Source organism: Dendropsophus ebraccatus, chromosome 1, assembly GCF_027789765.1.
Source record: "Dendropsophus ebraccatus isolate aDenEbr1 chromosome 1, aDenEbr1.pat, whole genome shotgun sequence".
NCBI lineage: Eukaryota > Metazoa > Chordata > Amphibia > Anura > Hylidae > Dendropsophus > Dendropsophus ebraccatus.
The window spans coordinates 166,908,833-166,926,690 of record NC_091454.1 but is presented as its reverse complement, the minus strand read 5'-3'; the positions used below and the strand labels follow the sequence as shown (position 1 = coordinate 166,926,690).

The following is a 17,858-nucleotide window of genomic DNA, read 5'->3' as shown; positions in this document are numbered from 1 at the left end:
CTGAATCCCGATCGGATGCCAAAATCTAGCAAATGATCGAAAATCACCGGCAGGTCTCTAATCGGGTTAGCCAGAAAGATCAAAAGATCGTCTGCAAATAAAGCAGTCTTAACAGGAATGCCCCCTACCACAATCCCCTCTGCTATGTTTGGATGGGCCAGAACTCTGGAAAGGGGTTCAATAGCTAAATTGAACAGGAGGGGTGACAGGGGGCACCCCTGCCTTGTGCCCTTAGTTGGAGAAAAGTGGGAGGATAGAAAACCCGGGGTTCCCACCCGCGCCTGGGGGGAAGCATAGAAGGAAAGCAAGTAATTCATAAAGGGCCCCTCAAACCTCATCCTGCGCATGACCTCCCATACCCACTCCCACCGCACACTGTCAAATGCTTTTTCGGCGTCGATTGACAGTATAACTGGGGAGGGGTGTCTGTCAGAGTATTGGTGAACCTCATCAAGGACACTGATCACTTTCCTAATGTTGGTCACCGCTGACCGTCCCTGGATGAACCCTACCTGGTTCGGCGAGATCAATCGGGGCATCAACACGGCCAGCCTATCCGCCATGATTTTAGATATTATTTTAACGTCTATATTTATTAGAGATATTGGTCTATATCCACCCGGTGTAGACAAATCCTTCTCTGGTTTTGGTAGGACTTGACTGCCGTGTTCATGTCCCGAGAGGGCGGCGAACCCTGTAAAAAAGAGTTATACAGAGATTGTAGAGTGGGATTTATTTCAGGTAACAATAATTTATAAAAGTCCCCAGTGTATCCGTCAGGCCCAGGAGCCTTATTCCGCTTTAAGTGCTTTATAGCTGAAGCGATCTCTTCGAGAGAAACTGGCGCATTTAAGCAGCCCCGTTCCTCATCGGAGAGAGTAGGGAGGTTAGCTTCGCTAAGCCAGTCCCATCTAGGAGTAGTGGGATTAGGGACGTCTGTATATAAATTCTTGAAGAAGTCCTTCAAGATTGGGTTAACCTTTTTAGGATGTGTGTGTGAGATTCCCAGTCCATCCTTAAGAGTATGGATGTGGTGCTGCATGTAGGGACCTTTAGCCAACTTGGCCAGGAGTCTACCTGATTTATTGCCGTGCCTGAAAAGGGTAGCTTCAAAGTGTGACCGGTGTATGTTCTCTCTTCTATCTAACCAGTGTTCATACGCTGCTTTCGCCGCCTGCCACCGTGACTTGGAATCTTGTGATGGTGATGAGATAAAAGCAGTGTATGTGGTCCTAAGGGTTTCACTATATGCCTTAATTTGAGATTGTATTCGTTTCTTTTGGGAGGTTACATAGCCCATGATTCTTACTCGAAGTACTGATTTAGCAGCGTCCCAATATAATTGGGGCGTCTCTAAATGACCCAAGTTTGTGGCAGCGTAATCCATCCACCAACCTTTTAGGAGGGCCTTGAAGTTCTCGTCTTTGGCCAACCCGACCGGGAACCGCCATAAGAAATCCGTTCCCCTTGGCATAGCATCATGGAGATTAATGGATACCGGGGAGTGGTTGGACAGCACCATATCCTCTATATTGACCTGCTCAATTCGAGCTATCAAAGAAGGAGAGAGAAATATGTAATCCAGTCTGGACCAGGAGTCATGTGGGTGAGAGAAATGAGTGAACTCCCTGCCATCCGGATGGGTCCAAATCCACGAGTCTGTCAGACTCAGTGAGTGAGCCCAAACAGGAAGAACCTGATCCCTATGTCTAGGAGGGACCGTTATACCTCCACCCGACCTCCGATCTTCCTGATGAGACATCACAGAATTAAAATCTCCCCCTATTATTTTGTGTGGTACATTGTTACTTAATAACTGAGAGGACAGTGAGGAGAAAAACGATTTGTTGGTATCATTTGGTGCGTAGACATTCACCAGGAGAAGTTCCTCTGCAGGTGTCTTAATGTGTAAGGTGCAGCACCTGCCATCAGAATCATTCCAAACCTGCAGAAGTTCATGATTGAACATCTTGTGCACCAAAGTGATAACCCCTCCTTTACGATCTTGTGCATCCAGGAATACCCCCTGCCGTCCACAGACCTCGGAGCTGCAAAGATAGCCAATAGAGACCAGAAGAAGAAAGAAAAAAAAAAGGGGGGGGTTGGGGGGTCGGGAAAGGATAAAAGGAGGTAATAGAATGAGGGATGGGAAAGGGAGGGAGGGGGCAAAAGGGGTTAGGATACGGGATAGAGGTAAGGGGGGTAGGAGAAGAAAAGGAAAGGATGGGAACAAGCACAGAAGCGACAAGCTTGAATGCAGTATTAACAAGAAGGTAAGGCGTGAGTAGCACACAGGTAACATCTAAGAAGGAAGAGGAGATGGGGAAAGACAAGAGAGCAGAGAATAGTGGACAGTGACTATAGTATTCACATCAGCATGACATGAACCATAAGTATCCTGGATCACTATAGGTGTTCCATTATGCAATCAAAGCGGACTCAGAGCGATCTCAAGGTAGTCTACGGATCGCCTTCATGACACCATAAAGTGCCTTGCAAGGAGCCAATATCCATCTCCAAACGCCAAGGTTTCCAAGTCCAACGGCTATGTCCACTTATACAGGCGCATCTGAGGGATTAGCAGAGGTAAGGACCTTCGGAGAGGAATCCTGTAGGGGAGTGGTTGCAGTGTTCGGCAGTGAAGAGTCACCATCCTGTGAGGGGGACTGGCGTTTCCTTGAAGAAATGGACGACCTTTGGCTGCGTGGTCCAAATGGCGACGAGGGGATCTGCTGCCCTCCATATTGTTTCAGAGTAGCTGAAGCATCCTCAGGAGTCAGGAATGTGGAAATAGAGCCGTCAGGGTGGAACACCCGCAAGATCGCCGGGTACAACAGAGCAAAACGGATTTGTTGGTCAAACAATGCTGTGCATATAGGGGAGAAAAGCCGTCGTCGTCTCGTGACCTCTGCTGAAAAGTCACCAAATATCAAGATCCTGTGACCCTCCAGCTCTAATGGCTCCCTCCTATTTCTAAATGCTCTCTGGATGGCGACTTTATCCGAGAAATCCAGGTATTTTACAATCTTTTGTCTTGGGCGGTCTCTCTGATGCAAAACTGCTGGGACACCCTTATCTGGTCCGGGTCTGAGATCAGGACCGAGTCTGTGGGCCCTCTCAACCTTGCAGGGGTGTAGTATTCCCAACATGGAGGGCAATGTAACTTCACATAGTAGCAGGAGATCACGTGGCCTAAATGATTCGGAGACTCCTATGATTCGGAGATTATTTCTCCGGGACCTATTCTCTAGGTCTTCCACTTTGTCCCATAACTTCCTATGTTCCTGCTCCACCGTGTGCAGTCTGGCTGGTACTTTATCAGAATCGTCCTCCATCACCCTCACTCTCTCCTCCAATGGCGTCTAGTCGTGCCCCATGTGCAGTGACTTCCTTCTGCAGCTGTCTGAGTGTAGTCTTGACGGCTGCCGTCACTGATTCCTGCAGTCCCGGGACAATGCGTTTTGCCAACTCTGTGGCTAATGTGGCATAGTCTATGTGCAGAGTCTCCCCCTCGTCCTCCCCACCAGAGGAGCCCCGCTCTGACCTGTCCGGAGTTGTAGCTCGTGATGAGGACGGTGACGGCGCCATGTTGACCGCTGCGCTCCCCGACTTCCGTGACTTGCCATGGCCCCTGGGCTTGATCTGCTTGCCCTGTTTCTGCAAGTAATCTGTCCATCCCAAGGTACCAGGCACGGGAGACCGAATATGCGGGGTTCCGAAGAGATGCGGGTGGTCGGGCGACACACTGAGAGGCTGTGGGGACGGAGCGAGGTGAGAGCACGTCTTCCTCACATGGCGCCGGAACCGGAAGTCATTGCATTTGTTTTAAGTCGTAGCCTGATAATGAAATGGTGAGAGTGTGCAATTGTTATAGTAACCTGTAATTTTAATGTTACTGTAGCATTACTTTAAGTCAACATAGAACCCCAGTCTAAGCAGAAGAGGACCTTCAAAGTTCTTAAGATATTTCTCAATTCAAGAACCACATTTGCTTGCCCAATGTTTCGTTAAAACCTACGTGTCATAAGAAAAACCTTTTTGACGTGTCACAGGTCTTGATGTGTTGGAGTGTGGGTGCTCACACCTCCACTGCTCACTAAAACAAGCCAAGATAAGCACCTGGGTTCTATAGGGCTTACTACAGAGTCAGTCTTCCTAAGTGAGATAGGAAGAGAACCACTTCTTGTTCTAGCAATTAGAAGTCAGACCTCAACCGATCAAAACCTTTTGGAGTATCATTTTTTTTCCCAAAAGACAGTGACATGTTACCATTTAATATACAGAATGTTGCTTCAGTATAAATGTAACATTTAATGTCATAGACATGACATCAGTGCTCCTGAATAAAATGTGGTGCTCTCACTCTATGCTGCAACACACAACTTCATTCCGATTTGGACTGCTTAGGGTCCATTTACACAAAGATTAACTGACAGATTATCTGCCAAAGATTTGAAGCCAAAGCCAGGAATGGATTTGAAAAGAGGAGAAATCTCAGACTTTCCTTTATGACCTGTTCTCTGTTTATAGTCTGTTTCTGGCTTTGGCTTCAAATCTTTGGCAGATAATCTGTCAGATAATCTTTCTGTGTAAATGGACCCTTAGGGCCCTATTCCACCAGACGATTATCGTTCAGATTATCGTTAAATCGTTCGAATCTAAACGATAATCGTTCGGTTGAAATGCAGTAACGATTAACGACCGAACGAGAAATCGTTGATCGCTTTATAAGATCTGGACCTATTTTTATCGTTGCTCGTTCGCAAAACGTTCGCAAATCGTTCGCATTGAATAAGACATCGTTCGGTCGTTCGCAATAGATACGAACGCAATAGCGAAGAAATACGGAAGAAGAAACGATCGCAATTACGATTATAAGTAACGATTATCGTTCCATGGAAATGAGTGAACGTTTTCAGGTCTTTCGCAATAGCGGTCGTTTGAGATCGTTAATCGTTAACGATTATGCTAACGATAATCGTCCGGTGGAATAGGGCCCTTAGATACGACCATAATAAGGTCACATTGTAGTGTTTGTGTTATGGCTGTACTACATGGACCTAATGCAGACCAGGCTATTACTCTTAATTGTGTTCTTTTCTTTTTACAGGACTGGTTGCAGTAGTCAGGATTAATAATGCCATCAGAAAGGGGGTGGCGGAGGAGACTGTACAGGAGCTGATGAACCCCGATGCCCAGCTACCAGAGGTTTTCCCATTTGCACATGATCTTTACCAGAGAGAGCTCGCCACTTTACAACAGCAAAGCCCAGAGGTGAGTGCAGCATTGTGATGGAACTAGGTTTCCAGGAAGCACTGGAATACTGATGTAAGATTTCCCCACAGAATTGTCCACCATAAAAATAGAAATATATTAATGTTTAACTTGCACATTATAAAGGACTAAGAAAATAGGTGACATTACAGGCAGTTAGTGGTTGCTTCATATTAATGTATAATATAGTGTTCTTACTCCTACAAATACATAAACTATATAAAATGAGCATTTCTTTGGGGTGAGTAAATGGGTGTGTCAGTGTTTGGGTCCAGAGATGATTTTGGAACATACAGACATGTTTAACATAATATTGTCTGCTATTCACTTTATTCTTTATTCAATCATTGGACACATCATAAAATCCACAATGAAATATTCAGCATCGGATCCCCAGCATTAGGGGCAGATCTTATGCACTGCACATTTTACTTGTGGATTTCCCTGTGTGAGATCTTCATAATAAGGGATTTATTGCAACAAATTGAGAATGCATGTGAAATAAAATCCATGCTGCAGTTCACATTGTCTACTTTGTGTACTTAGATGTATATTGCTCTGCAGTGTTGGCCTCATTGCTGCGTTTGACTGGCTCATACTTCTCATCATTTCACCCATCTTGTGTTGTACGTGATAGGGGCCAGTGAATTAAAAGCATGTGCTGTGGTAACACCACAGATAGGCTCATTGTCTCGGATCGTTGAAGCATCTTGAGGCACTTTTACATGTTTTTGCTTTACATGATCCCAATTATGTGATGTTCTGACACTGTTCCTGACAGGGGAACCTCACTCATCCGGAGCTCTCGGTTGCTGTGGAGATGTTGTCCTCTGTGGCTCTCATTAACAGGGCTTTGGATGCAGGCGATGTAAACACCGTCTACAGACAGCTGACCAACCACGTCACTGGCCTGATGGATGTAGAGGATGAAAACCTCCAGAGGTTTGTAGGAACTTATCTGACCTTAGACTTCATTACAGGAAAAAAAAGCTAGAGGAAAAACCTTGAAAATGTGTGCACTCTGGCACCTTGCTGATTATTTCACTGTATTACAACCACTTAGATGTGAGAGATTTCTTTTCATGGATCTAGTTTTTCTCGAAATCATTCCTTCTGGTGGGGAGTCGCTCCCAAGTACTGAAGATCTGTGAGCTGTGCATCTACCAGTGCTGCTAGCCACAGCGATGATTTGTATAGATGCACAATCCATTTTGATGAACCACAGTTGATATTAAAGGGGTAACTCGGAGACTAAATTATTTTAGTTATTGCTAATACATTGCTTTAATAAAGTTATATTACTTTGTGATATATCTTTATTAAAAACATGTATAGTTACAAATATAAAATTCTATCCAAATCGGAAGCAGCCATGCACAGTTCCGGCTGGGTTGACTCTTACCCAGATCTCAAAGCATGTAGTAGATATTGGAGGACAGCATCTCTTCTCAATTAATTCAACTTCATTTTGCCATATTGCATACAAAAATTTGCAACGTTTCGGCTCATAGACACTGAGCCTTTCTTAAGCTTGAGAAAGGCTCTGTATCTGCGAGCCGAAACATTGCAAATTTTTGTATGCAATATGGAAAAATAAAGTTGAATTAATTCAGAAGGGAGGCTGTCCTCCAATATCTACACACACCTATCTACCAGTCTATCTACCCGCAGCATTAAGGGGCAAAACAGCCCCTTCTGCTGCCACCAATGTTTGTTTCAGGAACTGTAGGGCTGTCTAAGCCCATCAGTTCTTGGTCCCCTGCTCTGTATAGCACTGGTGCACAGTGCTATACAAAGCAGGGTCCTGTTGCCCTTTTGTACTGTATATTCTTTTTTACAGTACTCAGTGGTGGAGAAGCTGCCCGACATAATCGCTGTGTGTGAAAACCTCTATTCAGTGAGCGGTAACGGCTATCACCATGGACTGTGCTAGAAGCATAGGGGGCAGTCTTAGCAGTCATCACTCACTCTGCAGAGGCTGCCGCACTAGGAAATCTGCAGCTTCCCCCTTGTATTGTATATAAGAGTTTACAGTACACAGGGGCGACAGGACAGTGTTCTGTTTTGCTTGTTTGACCGCGCTTGAGAAGAGAAGTGGATTGGAAACGGCAGGACTTAAATAGCCCTGCAGTTCCCGACACAAACGTTGGTGGCTGCAGAGAGGACCGCGTCGCCCTTTACTGCTGCCAGTCACAGTCTTTCCTTTATATGTGTCCTCCATTTGTGATCTGGCCCGGGATTTGTATTCAGTAATTGCAATTAAAAACCCAATAGTGTGAGCATTACTGTGTGTAGACAGAAGTAAGATTCAGCCCCTCAGGTTCACATTATTTGCCACACACATATAATTGTTTGTCTATCGTCCTTCTGACAGGTACATTGATGAGTTGATGAAATTGAAACAACAGGCCCGGGAAGAAGGGAATGAGTTTATTACATGGAATGATATCCAGGGATGCGTGAGTCAAGTTAATAACACTGTACACGAGGAGCATGCCAGTAAGTTGTCATTGTGGTTATTGGAACCCATAATCTCAGACACTTGACTATTTTGCTGTGAACCTGCCATAAAAAAAATAATGACAACATGGAGGTTTGGTTTCCAAGACACTATACTATACAGTATATGTGATTTATCAAGGACTGTCACAATAGGCTGCTCCATCCAACTCCATATAGCTCTCCAAGCTTTGAGCACAGTTCATCTTACTTATACAGGTAATGGGAAAAGAGAATAAGTAGTTGACCTAATTGGTCGTTTAGAAATTCACTCTCATTTCTAGGTGTATGAAGTCATTTTATGACCTGTTACATAACTAATTTAATAATAGAGGACTTCACTCAGTATCTGGTGCTGAGCTACATAAATATCTCTAAAAGCAAACCTTCTTTTTAGGGATTTTGGCAATTGGTCTGATAAATGAAGCATTGGATGAAGGGGATGCCAAAAAGACCTTACAAACCTTACAGCTGCCTGCAGCCAAGTTAGAAGGGGTAGAACCCAGCGTGGCTCAACATTACCAGGATACTCTGGTGCGAGCAAAAAGAGAAAAGGCACAGGTAAGCATTACATAGGAACACAACTACCCTAAAAAGTTTGATTTCTTGTGTGTTAATTCCTAAGATCTGCTGCATGGTATGACTGTGTATATATCTAATAGAGGCACAGCAGTTCTGTATGGTATGACTGTATATATATATCTAATGGAGGCACAGCAGTTCTGTATGGTATGACTGTGTGTATATATATCTAATGGAGGAGGTACAGTAGTTCTGCCTAGTATGAATGTAGATAAATGGAGGCACAGCATTTCTGCATGGTATGACTGTGTGTGTGTGTATACATACATACATACATACATACATATGGGACAGTATGGATCCATCTAACAGTATGGATCCACACAGGATGGGCCCATTCTACGGGTGCAGGAGAAGGGGTGTTCCTGTTTAATATAGAGACAGGTACTCCAACGAAAAGCAATCAAGCTACTACATGTGACATTTTGTTCATGGAGATCTTCCTTAGATTCAGATTTCTGTAGCTGTAGCTTTCATTGAAGAAAGCGATGTGGCCACAGGGCTTTCTTCAGTGATCTACACTACAGCTACAGCAATCTGAATCTGATGAAGGTCTCCATGACCGAAATGTCACATGTAGTAGCTTGATTGCCTTTCCAAATAAATTTCACAGGCTACTTTGATCTGTTGTGCGGAGTACCTCTCTCTATGTATAGCTAATGGAGGCACAACAGTTGTAAAGTTCAATGTAATTACATAAAAAGCATCAGTCATGTTCTTACCTTGTAGAATACTTTTAGAATAATAATACTTATTTAGTTATTGTGTTGGCTACCAGAAGCTGCACAATATTCTTGTTTTCCTGCATATGGACCTTTCACCTCATAGGATAAGCACCTCAGTATGTAAATGCAAGTTTCTAAACTATAATTATGGGATTGTGTGCTACTTATTAGCTTCATTCACATGCAAGCAGCACACACCATACATTTCAGTATAGAAAAGAGTAGGAGAGACGGAACTCTGCAATGTTCAGAAGCCCATGCGTGGGGTAACCGTTTCTCTGCATTCTTATGGTGACTGGTAAGGGTCCCGGTGGTCTGACCCCCACAGCTTCTTACCCTCTATCCTCTCAATTGGATAATAGAAATACCCCTTTAATTCCCAATACATTAAGGGGAAGTGTAAATTTTGGTGAAAAAGTGCACATTTTTTTCAAGGATTTGCCTACTTGGGCAAAAAAATAGCATATATATATTTTTTTTCATCTGTTTTCTGGTGAACGCATTAATGAATCCCCCCATTATTTCATTTATTTTTGTTTAATTCAAATCCCATATGTGCCTTGCTGCACAGAATAGGAGGATATTTGACAATGTGTTGTTGGTAATAACAATAGGGACTGTGTCTATTGTTTATGTGACTGCAGACTGTTTGGCAGAGTGCTGGTCTTGCGCTGCACCAGCCGGATATTTTTATTACTAGGTATTCTCAGTATTGTGGCTGGAGACGGCTGTCCTGACTGGTTGCAATAACAAGTGTGACCTGTCTGGGCCTTATTGCTGGTCAGGAGTAGGCATAACAGGTTCTTCAGGGCTATTATAGCTTACTATCATGAAGACAACCTTGTGCTTGAAGTGAAGACACGCTCTATTGGCAGCGACTTGTGGGGGGTGGGGGGGGACTGCAGGGATGGAGAATAGGTAGCACTAATAGCAGGGAACAGGTACATGAGTACAGGTTTCCTAGTTTTTTTTCAGGTCTAAATGTAAAAAAGTTTCTCCAAAATATCCCTTCAACATCTCAGTCATGGCAAGCTATAAGCAAACTTAAGTCTACCCCCTTCCCTGTAGACATACTTGCCTTTCTTGGATACCAGACGACAACAACATCGTTTAGATCTGGAGAACCCTGTCTTTTCTGGTTTTGCACACATACTGTTATGTTATTGTGCATATTTCACTTCCCAGCAACCCTTAGTTCTCCTTTCCCTACCTGCTGGCAGTATGTATGTGTTCAGAAGCCTTTTCAATTCAATCAATCTATAATAACATGATGAAGTCAGGGAGGAGGGAGATGCAGCTGCAGTTTCTCTGTCTCTGTGTTCCAGTGAAACAACATGATGGGAAGAGGGGTATGGTAGTTGAGACATTTGATATGCTCATAATGCTGTGCATTACAGCATTAAAAAGTGATATTGTTATCACCACTGTGACCAGTGAATGACAATGATATTTGATGATGCATCAGCACGCTGAGAATGTTAAGGTTTGTAATGTTTTCCTATTTTCTATAATGATTTTAGGAATTAGGAAACCAGTAAAGAAATAGAGTCTGGGCAGTATGAACAAGAGTTAAACCTTTCAGCCAGCTCACCCGTTGGCTCCAGCACAGGGTGTATGTGAATTTGTACAGGAACTGAGTTCCAGTCCAAGCATTTCCTCCTGCTGCTGAGCTGGGCTGAAATAACCATGTGTATTCACTGAGCTCAGGGGCTGCCAGGCCGGCTCCACATCACACATGGGCAGCATTGCCTTATTTAGTCATGAGCTGTGAGGTACACTGTGCGCCCAGCGCACGCTCACTCACATACGCTTACATAGTAACCAAATTTAGAAAATGTTATTAAAAAAAGCTTGAGATGACTGTGTGAAACTGAATGTGTCACAGTGCAGTTCAAGGTTATTTCCCAGCTATACATTTATTTACTGTGTAATTGTACAGAGAGCATTAAGCATTTACTATATGTTCCAACTAGTGGCAAACAATGTGGCCATACAGACACTTCTCCCAAGACCATTAATTCTGTCTACTTGAAATATTTATATATATATATATATATATATATATATATATATATATATATATATATATATATATATATATATATATATATATATATATACACACACACACATATACATACATACATACACACACACCCCCACACACAGTATATAAGAAATGCCATCCGGTTGTAAATGTAATCGCCAGCAATTTGCATGTTCACCTCTATATCAACGTGCATGACCTCTGGGACATCCACTTATTGGAGAAGGGATATCTCTCCATCCTTGTTTTCTATGCACTGTAAAAGCATCCAGAAATAAAGTGAATAGAGATTTGGCTGTAATTCTCTTGTATATGAATGGTGTAATGGTGGTCTGGGGGCCTCCCTCTCTCCAAAAGTCCTAGAGGTGGTACTTTTTAAAGGGTTGTTATTTCTGTACAGATTTGCGACATATTCAGTGTATATGCCATTAATGTTACCGTCCCACCTCTGGAACTTTGGCAAAGAGGGGTTCCCCAGACTGACAGCTATCTAAAATCATCCAAGTCCATTAAGGTGGGACTACACCTTCGGTAGCTCCTGGACACTATGTATAGCTGTTGTCATTTGTATTGTATATGTCCTTTTCTTCCTGTGCGGTGCTCACGTATTACATATTCTCACTCCCTCCTCCTCAGTTTCTTACCCAGATACACATGTCACTCTCTCATTGCTCTACTAAGTCAGCAATAGACAGTAGTGAGGCTGTAGTAATGCACTGCCTGTTGTGGTAAAGGATTCAGCCATCACTTCTGCATGCAGTATTATTTTAGTGGACATCAGCGTGGTTGATGTCAGGGAGAAGGATACAAACATGTTGGCCAACTTGATTATTGAGCGATGAATAATATTATGCAAAACACAGTAAGGAGCTGAGTTTTCTGAGATAAATATTAAACTTGGAAATTTGGTTTAAACTCCCAAAAGTATTGCAAAGAAATATTGAAGCACCGACTTGGGGTCAGTTCACACTGAGGAATCAGCAAGGAAAGTGTTCCTGACTGAAAGTGTTCTTGCAGAATTCCATGCAAATGTATTTTTCATTTAATCAAATACATTTATCTTTTTCCCACTTCCACATGTATTCCGCGCTGAATTTCTGTGAGCGTTCCGTGCAGAATCCATGCTAAAAATTTCAGAGCAGGAACACACTGCTCAATCCATTTCAATGGGATTCCGCCTGCTAAATCCGCCAGAAGAATTAGACATATCAATTCTACTGATAGAAAGCAGATCTGCCGTGGAAAATTTCTCGCGGGGATTCTGCCGTGTGAGCTGCAGAGCGAAATTCTATTGAACTCAATGGAATTTTGCTCTGCACTATATTTTTGGGTGGAGTTTTCAGTGAGGAGTCAGTGCTGAAATGCAACGCTGATCTCTCAATGTGAACTGGCCCTAAGGTTGCTTTCTTGTGTTTTGTGTACTCTGCACATGTGGGTGGAAAATCCACAGTGTATTATAGTAGCGGCAATGCGGATGAGATTTTTAACAAATCTCATCCACGCATTGCTGCTGTGGATTTGTCTGCAGAAATGCTATATTTTTTGCGCTGCACAAAATCTATCAACCCTCCCTCCCCTTTGTGAATGTGTATGCTATAGCAGTGGGTATGAGTTGCATGTAATCTTTCAGTACAAAAAGCAGCTCTGTGTTACATAGGCAACTCATTGATTTCAATGGAAACTCTTTAATGCTTTATTTCTCTTGTGTTGCCACTGATGGGAAAACAATCACTTACTGCTGAGTAATCCTACAGATTATCATTAATCTCAAATGTCAGACTACCAGGGCATTGTGTGATCATCATATATCAACAAGATATGTTTCCAAAGACAACCCCTTTAAGGGCTATATTACACAGCATGATAATAAGGGGGAAGCAAGCGCCAACCTGTCAGGTCAGTGCTTGCTTCCCCCTTGTTCCCCGCTTGCTGCCTCTTAGATTACATGCACAGACAATGAAGGGGGGGGGGGGGGGGGGGGGGGGGGGGGGGGGGGGGGGGCAGCAGCAGGAGGGGCTCCCCAAGATCTTTCCTAGATCTTTCAGGCTGCCCAATGAAGTCAGCGGTGGTTATATTTTACGGAGCGACACGCAGCAGACCATCGCTGCACAAATCGTGCTCTCTCAGCATGTTGGAAGACCACGATCACCCGACATTGTGCATGTTGGCTAATTGTGGCTTTTTAGCATGTCCTATTAAATGACACGATTTTCGGCCTAAGCGCTCAGTAGTCGGCCAAGTAAGGCTGCTAATCATTTTGTGTAATAGGGCTCTAAGACAAATAATATTTGATATTGATTTACCATCACCAAGCACTCTTTCAGCTCATAGTTCCCAGGGCAGTAGATTTGACTGATTTAGTCTTAGGAGATGTCAGTAACCCCTTGAGTGGTGTGACCTCGGCACGGTGGGGTACACAGCACGGTGGGGTACACAGTCTGGTGTGCCTGCTTTATGAATTGTGTAGACTGCCATCTGGCTTTTGCATGCTCAGCCTTGGCAAGATATATGGCTGTGTATTGCCAGTCAGCGTATACACAGGGGGTGAGTGGTGTTTAGTAGAATTTAACACAGAAAACCTGTGTGGTCTCTTGGAACAAACAGCACTTTGAGTAAAGCTGCCAGCAATTACTTAGTCAATGACTTACAGGGCACATTTCAGTATTGAAACTGAGCCCTTTGTTTCTGTGGTAGAATACATTCATGCCATTCATGCCAGTGCTGCTTATATAGCACAGGGGGCTTTTGCTTCCTTAAAATTTCAGGATGATGAACATTACCGTTAAACGACAAAGGGCTGTGTGTTTAGTCCATAGAATAAATCCTGGAAATCATTCTGTGTTTAGTCTTATTTTAATATGGCGGACAGTTTCTTTAAGCTCTGCTGTGTGCCAGACTATGCCCTACCCAACACTGTCATGTGCCAGACCATGCCCTACCCAACACTGTCATGTGCCAGACCATACCCTACCCAACACTATGTGCCAGACCATGCCATACCCAACACTTTTTTTTGCCACACCATGCCATACCAAACATTTGCTGTGTCCCAGATCATGTTATACCTGACACTGCCACATGCGTCAACATACCATACCCAACACTGCTGTGTACCAGACCATGTCCTAAGCAACACTGCTGTGCGCCAGACCATGTCCTATGCAACACTGCTGTGCGTTAGACCATGTCCTACACAACGCTAACATGTACCAGACCATGCCATACCCAACACTGATATATGTGCCAGATATGCCATGCCCAACACTGATATTTGTGCCACACCATGCCATGCCCAACACTGATATTTGTGCCAGACCATGCCATAGTCCACACTTCTGTGTGGCAGTCCATGTCCTGCCAATATTGTTCTGGGCCAGACTGCACTAACACTTCTATGTGCCAGATCATGTCTTACTCAATACTACAGTATGTGGTGGACCACACCTTCCTCAGACAATGCCTAATCCAGCTCTGCTGTGTGTCAGAATAATCTGTCCCTAGACCTGACGTTACTCTTATTTACCACATAAGTAGGTGAAATCCAGAATTCTCCAGTAAATTGCATTGCAAAGGTTCTTCAGAGGTAAATTAAACTCTAAGGACCCCTAATGTAAAACTTGCAGCAAGCGCCCCTCCTATCGTATGCTGCTGTGTCTTTGTGGCCCCCTCAGGCACCAAGGCTCAGCGGTGATTGCAACCTTTGACCCCTACAGCTGTGTCCCTCATTCTATAACACATAAGTGGAAGTTTACGATTATATTACATAAGTACTATCCACAGTAACTAATCAGGTTTATGCAGTGTCCATAACACCTGCTTCATATATGAAATGCCATAATATCTGAAGACAATTGGTGGCGATGTGGTTTATAAGCTTTATATGATGCTTTTTAGAAGCTTTTACTTCTGTTTCAAAATATTTGTGAGAAATACATATTGCTCAGGCTCTGTTGAACATATTAAAATAGTCAAATGCCTGAACTATATGGTAAGCCATTTCAGGCGGCTATAACTTCATATCATTCCATATGGTATATGACATAAGTTGTGGATTGTCCATTTGATTTGTGCATTGCTTATGTGCACGTCTGAAGATGATGACTCACTTACTTACATTTCCTTCTTATAGCTTTGCGGTGGGCAACAGTGCCCTCTGCTGTTTCACAGCATCATGACACTTTATTGATGCAGCTGTTCTAATGTGACAAATGAAGGTCTGTACTGCATGGATGCTGGTGGTTAACATGAATGCTAACATTATTATTAATTTTCTCAGGAAACAAAAGATGAATCTGCAGTTCTCTGGCTGGATGAAATTCAAGATGGAATATTCCGCTCCAATAAAGAAACAGAAGATGCCCAAAGATGTATGTACCTGTATAGCTTATTATTACACCATGACACATCATTGGGGGGATTATTGGACACTACTCATATTGGAAGAAATATGGTTACTACTAGAGATGAGCGAATCTGGAGCATGCTCAAGTCGATCCGAACCCGAACTTTCGGCATTTGATTAGCGGTGGCTGCTGAACTTGGATAAAGCCCTAAGGCTATGTGGAAAACATAGATATAGTCATTGGCTGTATCCATGTTTTCCAGACAACCTTAAAGCTTTATCCAAGTTCAGCAGCCCCAGCTAATCAAATACCTAACGTTCGGATCTACTCAAACCCGAACCCAGTTCACTCATCTCTAGTTACTACTTTTAGTAGTAACTTAGAACTATACACTTGCATTTAAAGCCTCTATTTAAAATTTCCATAGGGCTTTCAGTTTTGACGACAAGAGAAGCACAGTCTTGCTATAAAAAATACCAAAACCATAATAGACTCAATTAAAGGGGTTCTCCACTTTCAACAATCCCTCCTTGTTATGAAAGCTAGGATCACAAAGCTAGGAACCTTAGTGATCATTTACAATTTGTGAGGAATCTTAGCAGAAAGCATTCAGTTTTCCTGCAGCGCCACCACAGGGTAAATAAAGTATTACATAGCATAACATAAATGAGTTTATCCTGTCTTTTGAACACAACTGACTCCATCATTGTAGTATTCCCCTATAGAGAATCTGAAAATCCATCAGCATTTACAGGGATTTGTTTGATCTGACATAGGTGCCCTGTTTTCATTATAAATGAGAGAAGCCATGATACTATTGTGAACATATGCAAATGTTCATTTTATAGGGTTTGCAGTTACAAAAACACCCTGTTTTTCCTGCATCATGAATAATATCATTAAATAGGGCTACATGGCTTTGGCTTAGCAAAAGCAGTCGATGAAATTTGGTGCCATAATACTGCATTTTGTATCAGAGCCACAGTACACCCTTGTGGATTTATTCTGAAATTTCCCATAGGAAATGTGTTTGAAAACATGATGTGAAAAATTGCATTCCTTCCTGATATAGCTACCATCATTTCCCATGGAAGCGACTTTTCACTGCAACGACTGATGAATCATTGGTAACGGGTTTTTATGAAACTACGCGTATTCTTTTTGTCCCTTCAGTCTCCCGTGGTGTTCAAGCTATAAATGAGGCAGTGGACAATGGTGACAGTGCACAGACCCTCCAAGCCCTGCGATCCCCCGATGTTGGACTATATGGGGTGACAGCAGAATGTGCTCATACGTATCAGAAGGAACTGGCAGAGCTGAAGGCAAATAAAACAGCAGAAGGTAAAACAAACACCACAAATGAGCTTGATAAACATGCTTTAGGAAATACAAGGATCATTACATGTGGTCCTAACAAGATTTGAAAAACATATTGTAGATAATGTATTGTTGCACTACCCTGGGTGTTGTTGGTGATTTATCTATGGATGGAAACGTCAGGCATTAGTACATTGATCTATTTGCATGTAATTAAAGTCATCCCTCATGTGAAATGTCTCTGTCTTGTAGGGGACAATGAAAGCGAATGGGTGCAGCACTGGGTGAAGGGCGGTTATCATTACTACTTTAACCTGAATAGTAATGAAGGGAGCTGGGAAGAGCCGTCGGGATTTATACAGAGCAACACTCAGCTGTCAAAGGAAGATATTCAGGTAAATGGCTACAGCTATGTGCACGACAACAACACTTACCAATAAACAGCGTGCTGATCAGTAATGGAAGATGTAAAGGAGCTTTCTACCTCCAGGCGGCATGTGAAGGATTGTCATTATAGGATGTTCTACCAGCATCTCATCATGTTCATTCCCTTCAGCAAACAAGTTTCTGAGACCCGATTATGATTTTATGGCTATGACAGAGCAGAGGCCTATGTATTCACCACACATAGAAGCCGGTGTGCGATGAATGCCACTGAGTCATAAAGCAATTTTCCTATAGAGTAGTAATTACCATCAGATATAGTGATAGGAATATTAATATTAAGAGATCACAAAGGGGAGGAGGAGAGGGTCATTGAGTAAGAGTTTTCACTGCAAACAGCTAAACACTATAATATATAGTATATACAAAAGGCAGACTCTGATGTTATTTGTATTTTAAAGCAACTCTAGGTTTGCTACTCACGTGCAAAGTAAAGTGTACTGTAATCTTATTCATTTGCACAATGAGCATGTGCTTAAAGCTGCTGCAGGTAAAGCCTTGTGTCTGCTGAGGTACATGTTATCCAGCCTTTAAAAAATCGAACGACTACCCTCTAAATTTGCAGTCATGCTGGTTTACCATGCTGTAGTACTATGCATTGCCACTACAAATAGTTTAGCTTTTGCA

At 42.9% G+C, this 17,858-nt stretch overlaps 1 protein-coding gene across 1 annotated transcript in view; it reads left to right on the top strand.

Moving 5' to 3' along the window:
* IQGAP1 (IQ motif containing GTPase activating protein 1) overlaps nt 1–17,858 on the top strand; it is a 120,338-nt gene that overhangs the window by 75,556 nt on the left and 26,924 nt on the right. The window contains exons 12-18 of the mRNA XM_069983838.1: nt 5,111–5,274; nt 6,056–6,216; nt 7,649–7,773; nt 8,171–8,334; nt 15,404–15,494; nt 16,644–16,811; nt 17,040–17,182. Coding sequence (XP_069839939.1) covers nt 5,111–5,274; nt 6,056–6,216; nt 7,649–7,773; nt 8,171–8,334; nt 15,404–15,494; nt 16,644–16,811; nt 17,040–17,182 — 1,016 coding nt within the window. The remainder of the gene's footprint in view (nt 1–5,110; nt 5,275–6,055; nt 6,217–7,648; nt 7,774–8,170; nt 8,335–15,403; nt 15,495–16,643; nt 16,812–17,039; nt 17,183–17,858) is intronic.